The sequence below is a fragment of the Populus alba genome, chromosome 13, assembly GCF_005239225.2.
Source record: "Populus alba chromosome 13, ASM523922v2, whole genome shotgun sequence".
Lineage (NCBI taxonomy): Eukaryota > Viridiplantae > Streptophyta > Magnoliopsida > Malpighiales > Salicaceae > Populus > Populus alba.
Genome location: NC_133296.1, coordinates 4,288,011 through 4,295,893, shown reverse-complemented (window position 1 = coordinate 4,295,893; position 7,883 = coordinate 4,288,011). Strand labels below are relative to the sequence as shown.

The window sequence follows — 7,883 nt, the reverse complement described above, 5'->3', positions numbered from 1 at the left end:
TAATGGGCCAGGCTCTGCAGTAAGGATTGTCTTCAGCAGACCTGGCTCCTTGGGCTCCCTTGAGGCTCCTTTTTTTTTTTTTTTCCAATTCATTAGAACTCTACAATAAAAAGAATGTTATTACTTGTTCATGACTTCTTGACTCTTATTATTTGTTTCCACTACGTCGTGCTCCTTTCTTTATTGACTGGTATACATGCATGGTGCTGTTGCCTCGTTGTTCCAGATCTGATGAATTCTAAAGCCTTGTTTTTGTAGCCAGACTTCATCTTCCAAATCACACTTTGCTCAGCTTGGAGCATACATAGTGTGGGATTTACGTTAAGATGGGAAGAATTGAAGACCTGGAAGGTGCTGATGACGCCTCCTTTGAACAACTGGTGGAAGAAATAAGAGAGGCTGCCGACTGGGATGAAACAAAGACAGAAGATTTGCTGACGGAAAAGATCGTGGCAGAATTTGTGAGCTTCCATGTTAAGAAGGCCGGGAAAGAGGCGGCAGCTAGGAGATTAGAAGGACGGGATGCAGAAACAGCAGAGAAGAGATCAAGGACGATGCCGGACATATCACCTTCAAAATCACATGTTCATAGCTTGGCTAAAAAGAGGCTGCAGCAAGGGTTGCTTGAAGGAGACAGTAAAAAAGAAGAAGAAGCTGGGAAATTGAACAAACAAGAGGGTAGAAATTAAGCAATTGTACTCTCATAGTGATGAGTAGCGACTTTAGTTTTAGAAATCTTAATATTCTAGTTAATTGGGAGGGATGATGGAATTGCAAGAAAGCATAACGTTTTTCTTGGTAGAAAAGTGATAGTTACTGTGTTTTTGTCCCAACCACCAGTTGAAGAGATTCATGTGTATTTGGTAATATGTTTTGGAAGTGTTTTTTAAAAATATATATATATATTTATTATTTTTGCTTTAAATTTATACTTTTTATGATATTTTCAACTTATTTTAATGTGATGATATTTAAAATAAATTTTTAAAAAATATAAAAAATTATTTTGATGTGTTTTGAAATAAAAAAATATTTTAAAACACAACCGTTATTATGCTCTTAAACACATCCTTAGGATACCCCTCTTTGTTTAGCTATGGGAGACCTATTGTCTCTAGATTTTCTCTAGGCTAATAGTATTTATTAGTTGTTTACCCGTGTTATACCGTGGGTTCCATCTTTTTTCCGCAACTTGGGTATAGGTCTCACTAAATCAAGTTAATTGATTTTATTTTAATTAAACAATAAAAAGGATATGATAATAAATGAGCTAAATGTTTTTAAAAATTTTTCACTTGAGAAAAAAAAATATTTTAAAAATTTTTCACTTGAGAAAAAAAAATATTTTTTTCACAAGAAGATAAATGATGTATAACTCAATTCTTAGCCTATTAAATACAAAAAAAAAAAAAAAAAATTGAATAAAAAAAAGACACTAAAAAAATCATGCCGAATTAACTCAAGTTAATATGATAAATTTATAACTCTAATAATTCTATCAAATACTTGACTTAGATTATGAAACCGAGATAGCTCGATAGAAACAAAAATGAAGAAAATCATAAAGCCTATTTTTAAAAAAAAAAAATCAATGTTAGCCCATGTTTAACTTTTCAAACCAATGACTTAAGTCATGAAATTGTAAAAGCACCATACATAGAAATAAAAACTCAATTCATAATCAATCGAATGTTGAAAGATAAAAGTTAAATAAAACAATCAATTAAACAAAAAAATTAAAAATTAAAAATTAAAATAATAAAAATCAAAAATTGAAATTGAAATACAAACAGTATTTTATCTTTGATTGAATGGTGAAATTGAAAAGAAAAATAATTTCACAAAAAAACAAAAAAAAAAGTCTCAAAAATAAGAAAAAATAAAATTTGATATAAAAATTAAATGAAACTCAAATGACGAGGGATGAAATTAAAGAAAAAGATCAATTAAAAAAAACAACAAATAGCAATTAAAAGAATAAAAATCAAATTGAAAAAAAAAATAGTACCTTTATATTTTGACAAAGAAAAGAAAAAGGAGACGAAAAAAACATACTAGAGCCAAACCATTGCGCCGTTGTGTGCACGAGCCACACCATCGAAAAAAAAATGGTATGAGGTTTTCAACTTCATCGCAGAAGGCAGGACGACATCTCATACACCGCCTAAATAGCTATGGTATCATCCACTGGCTGCTGGGTGTGTTACATGCGTCATCCACTTTTTATTTTTAAATAATATTTATAATTATCAAAAGACCAAAATTAACTTGATAATTACTAAAAAAAAAATCCAATTTTAAATGATAAAAAAAAGCCCCTGAATAATAATTTAAAAATATTTGCTTTTAAGAGTAGTTTAGTCTTTATATTGAGCTTCAAAAATGTAAAATGAGTGAATTACCCCCAATTAATCTTTTAAAAAATCTTGCTTTTAAAGGTAATAGAGTCTTTACACTACATTTAAAAGATTAAAAAATTGAATTGTTCATGAACAATCTCTTAGTGACTAATGATCCTTGTAAAAATATATTGTTTTACTTCAATAACAAGTTTATTGATATTTTGTTGGAACAATGAAATATTAATTATATTATAGTGAATAATAATCTTTTTCCAGGGACACAATAAATTTTCCATGACTTTTAGTGTTTTCTTAAAAAAATATTTAGATGTAAGGGGCACAAGTTATTTGATGGTTGATACCTTATTATTTATATTTTTCTTTTTTTTATTCACTCGTGGGGTATTTCTAGTCTCCAACACTCTCCTTTACACACAATTGTTGCATTTTTTTTTAGTTGAGAAATTATATGGTGTTTTAAGAAGTAATTAATAACATTGTATTATTTATATCTCGGAATCCATCTTGAAAAAAAATAGATATAACTAAAAAAAATTAAATATTAATAAAAAAATAAAACTCATGATTCAAAAAAATAAAATTATAAGCATATCTTTATTTAGAACCTCTCTCTCTCTATCTATTTTTTTATTCTTCAAGGTAGGCCTCACGATGTAACTAAAACCCCACAACCATGTTGAGATTTATTGGGATGGCCTACTTAGAGTTTTGTTAAGCTTGGAGAAGTGTTGGGCTCCTCGTAGATAAGCCTTTGTTCATTATGGATCCATCTCTTAACGTTCATCTTTTCTCTAAAAACAGTTCAGTCAGATGCTCTAATATTTGCAAGCTGCTGCTGCTGCTGCTTCTTCTTCTCCTCTTGGTGCCAAATACTATTTGCTTTTAAAACTCCATTTTTGTTGTTAATGAGAGTGACAAGACATTAAGCATTCTAAACCATTCTGCAGAAAATTATGCAATCCTTGTAAGGAAATATCACATGACTAGGAGATGCATGCTTTTTTCCATCATATAAAGCTGTATATTATTTTACAGACATGCATGAATGTCAATCCTACACATGTCCTAAGTCTATTCCCTCTCTTTCCCAAATCTCTGGCACTCAAATCGTTCCTCTCTTGCTAATTTTACCAACAATATGTGATCACCCAACAATATTCTATAAGAGGAGGAGCCCGAAGCAATGTCCTAGTTTCTTCCTTAACAGTTCTATCAACACCAAATTATTAAGGTCAAAATTCCCACTTTCATTTTATCCCTTTCTCAAGAATTTAACCCTGATTTTTGTTACAAGATGAGATTTTATAAATCCTCTAAAAATCTTCATCATCATCATCATCCCACATTATTACTGATCTTGTACGCGTTGTTCTTGACTTCAAGCATCCCATTTGCTTCATCCGAAATCAAAGACACATATATTCTTTATGATTCTCGTCCCATTATCATGTTTGAGCAATTTGGTTTCACAGAAGGTGGTCAGGTAGCCATTTCCATAAAAGACGTCTCTTGGAAATCAAGAAGTCGAAAGGCAGAACTTAACCCTTCTTCCATGGGATTTTTCCTGGCTAGAGACTCTTCCTTCTCAACAATATTCATGAATGACTCACAGAAAAGTAAAGATGAAAGCTTTTGTGTTCTGTCTAGCCGGTATGTAAAGCTCTTGTTCAATTTCAATGACCTTAGCAGGAATACATCAGCTTGTAATGGCTCTGCATCTATTGACGAGGCTGATGAATATAGCTTGGTATTTGGAAATTGCCAGCCAGAATTTGAAGTGTCAATGGATGTACATACCGAGATGTATAACTTACAAGATGGTGTAAAAAATTTCCTTCCTATAGGACAAACCTTTCTGCCAAAAAATTTTCTCTCCATGTTTCTCATTTATACTTGCTTTTTTGGGATATGGAGTTTTGTTTGCTTCAAACAAAGACCTACAGTTGACATGATCCACCTAATAATGGGGGCGTTGCTTTTTGTCAAGGCACTTAAAATGATTTGTGCGTCTGAGGACAAAATGTATGTGAGCAGAACTGGTACTCCTCATGGCTGGGATGTAGCGTTCTATATTTTTGGATTCTTCAAGGGCATAATGTTATTCACTGTGATCATCCTTATAGGCACTGGCTGGTCATTCTTGAAACCATACCTTCAAGAACGCGAAAAGAATGTTTTGATGATAGTAATCCCCTTGCAAGTTCTTGAAAACATAGCTTATGTTGTTATCAGTGAAACTGGGCCAGCAACCAAGGATTGGTGGACCTGGAACCAAATCTTCTTGTTGATCGATGTCATATGCTGCTGCGCTGTGTTTTTCCCGATCGTTTGGTCGATTCGAAATCTGAAAGAGGCATCAAAATCGGATGGAAAGGCTGCTCGGAACCTGCAGAAGTTGACCCTTTTCAAGAATTTCTACATTTGTCTGGTGATGTATTTGTATTTCACTAGAGTTGTCGTTTCTTCTATGGAGGGTATTTTGGATTACAGATATGAAGGGTTTACGTATGTTCTTTCTGAAGGTGCAAGCCTGGCTTTCTATGTGTTCATATTCTACAATTTTCAGCCCACGGAAAGGAACCCATACTTGGTGATTGATGAACAGGAAGAGCTTGCTGCAGAACAAGTATTGCAAGATGATGACTCCTTTGAACTATAGTTTAGGTTAAATGGAAGAGATGAAGACAATAGAATCAGAGCAGAGAAAACATATTTCCATGTTCGTTTTAAATGTACACAAATTTTAGAATATTGCACAAAAAAATTTTAATCATTCAAATGCATTCTTAACATTAATCCATGAATTTTCAAAAGTTTCTATATTAATATTTTGAAAATCAAGATTACAACTAGGTTGATGCTGTAATTAGATTATATATATATATATATATATATATATATATATATATACATTCACTCATTTGGGTGAGATCATAATATTTATCGGTTCAAATTAAATTATTATATTTAAACTTGATAATCATAACATGTGTTATATAGTTATGTAACACTAACAAAATGCTAATAGAGATGGTGTTTTTACTGCACATCATCTAACATATTATTATTTGTTTCATTAGTGTTTTTTTTTTAAAAAAAAAAATTTAATTTCATTTTTTAATAGTTGGTTTGTTAAGATTAAATTTTATAATTTTTTTCGATTTATTTTCTATAAAATAATCACAATCTTATAATCTAGGTCATGAGTTTGACGAATTATCCTGATTAACTTTGGTTTTTTTTTTTTATCTTTTCTTAATCGAATTTTCTTCTTATTTCATCATTCAACATTTTATTCATTGAAAATTAGGTTTTATAATTTATTTTGGTTTGCTTTCTATGAGGTTATTCTGGTCTTATGATCTAAGTCATATGTTTGACAGGTTAACTCATGTCATTTCTTTAATTTTTCTTAAATTGATTTTTTTTTCAATTCATTGGATTATTCAGAAATTGTGCTTCATAATTTATTTTAATTTGTTTTATATATGAAGATGTTAGCCTCATGACTTAGGTATCGAGAGTTTAGAAGGTTAACTCAAGCTATATTTTGATTTATTTTTTATAAGGTTATTTTGATAACATGATCTTGGTCATGAGAATTAGCCTTTATAATTTATTTTTATTTGCTTTATGTTGGATTTATTACAGTCTTATAATTAATATTTTGGATTTTGCAAATTAACTCGGGTTGAACTTAGGTTGATCAAATGTGTTATCATCTTAATATTTATAAAAAAATATTATTTTAATTGTTTTTAGTCAAGTTATGTTTTTAGCTATTATCTAAATTGTATTTAGATTTACCAAGTTAACTACATTATATCGAGTTAATTTTTATATAATTTATTTTATTAAAAAATATATTAACAAATTCTAAATATTTTTTTATATTTTAAAAAAATAATAATTTAACCCGTAGCATAATAGCGTAGGCGAAGCAGGTGATTGAGGTCCTGCTAGGCCGTGGCTTTAGTCCTTTGTTTGTAGCCTTTGACCCATTTCTTAGACAATGCAAGGGCGACAAGTTTGTGTCTTAAGATACACTTTATCCTCCAACATTTAAGAGCTGCGTTGAAATGCAAAGTCCTTTTGTCCAGCTGTTCAATTTGCTTTGCTTCTAAGGAATTTTGGTCTTGGCTTTTCCATTTGAGAAAGCCAACCAATCCTCTTTGACGATCAAAAGCTTTTTCTCAAATATTTTTGATTTGTTTATTTTTGTATTTTAAAAAATTAAATTTTATTTTATTTTAAATTAATAATTTTTTTTATTTTTAAATTATTTTAGTCTAAAATAATTTTTTAAAAATAAAAATATTTTTTTGATATATTTTTTTAAAAAATACTTTGAAAAATAATCATTTTCACATTTCCAAACAATTTCGAGAGTTAATAATAACTTTATATATATATATATATATATATATATATATATATATATATTAAATCAAATATTTTTCATTACAAAACCCCTTATGTTTTCAAATTCGAGTCTCATGGTTGCTAATATGATGGTCATTAAAAGGCTTATATAGTTATTAATTTTAGAAATTTGTGGGATTAGTTAAGATACGAACAAGCTAATTTGAATATTTCATATTAATAATAAAATAAATAAAAAAATACAGCTGCACTTGTTCGTGATTATTACCACAACGCAACCTGTAAACCAAACAAAATTTAATGATTTTTTTATTTGTTTGAAGGTTGATGAGTAGAGGTACATAATGCATTTTGTCCAATATGGAACTTCAAGCATCACAATGAGATCCTAAGGTGACTTGCTAAATTATTCCCTTACCTTTAATAATTTGATGAACCATGCATACGCAACTAAATAAAAAAATTTTTTATTTTTGTGTTTTTTAAAAAAAATTAAAATTATTTTATTGTTTTTTATTTTAATTTTTTTTATATTTTCAAATCATTTTAATATATTTATGTTAAAAAAAATTAAAAAATATTATTTTAATATAATTTTAAATAGAAATTACTTTATTACAAGAATATCAAATGTGATCTGACAATGCTTAGATTTAAAACAAAAACAAACTATATATAGATGGGAAATCTCCATCGTTTAAAACTCAAATATAATGTATTTTTTTTTCAAGAAACAAAAAAAAAAAAAAAATGTGGTGGGAGTTTTCTCATGCGTGCTCTTTGTGCAAACCTCATAAGAATAAGGAAAGCCTCAATCTTCCCCGTAATATACGCAATTTTCAATTTTATGCCTAAACAACAAATTATATCAATTGACGTTTGTGAATTTCGTTCCTTCTCTTCATGTCTGTAAAAGTTCTGTTGAATTCAATTATTTTGTGCAAGAAAAAAGTGTCTTTTAAAGAAAATTTGACCGAAATTTACTGAAAGTATGATTGTGGTTGTTTTTTAAAGTATATTTTATTTAAAAATATATTAAAATAATATTTTTTATTATTTAAAAAATTATTTTTAAAATCGGCGTATCAAAATGATTTAAAAATACTAAAAATTATTAATTTAAAAAAATAAAAAAAA

At 28.9% G+C, this 7,883-nt stretch overlaps 1 protein-coding gene across 1 annotated transcript; it reads left to right on the top strand.

Annotated features, from left to right (window-relative positions):
- The first annotated feature begins 326 nt into the window (after positions 1–326).
- LOC118036507 (protein CANDIDATE G-PROTEIN COUPLED RECEPTOR 7) lies at positions 327–5,022 on the top strand. The gene is made up of 4 exons (XM_035042232.1): positions 327–678; positions 3,434–3,472; positions 3,707–4,896; positions 4,930–5,022. Exons 1-4 carry the CDS (start codon positions 327–329, stop codon positions 5,020–5,022), a joined length of 1,674 nt encoding a protein of 557 aa, XP_034898123.1.
- The last annotated feature ends 2,861 nt before the right edge of the window (positions 5,023–7,883 follow it).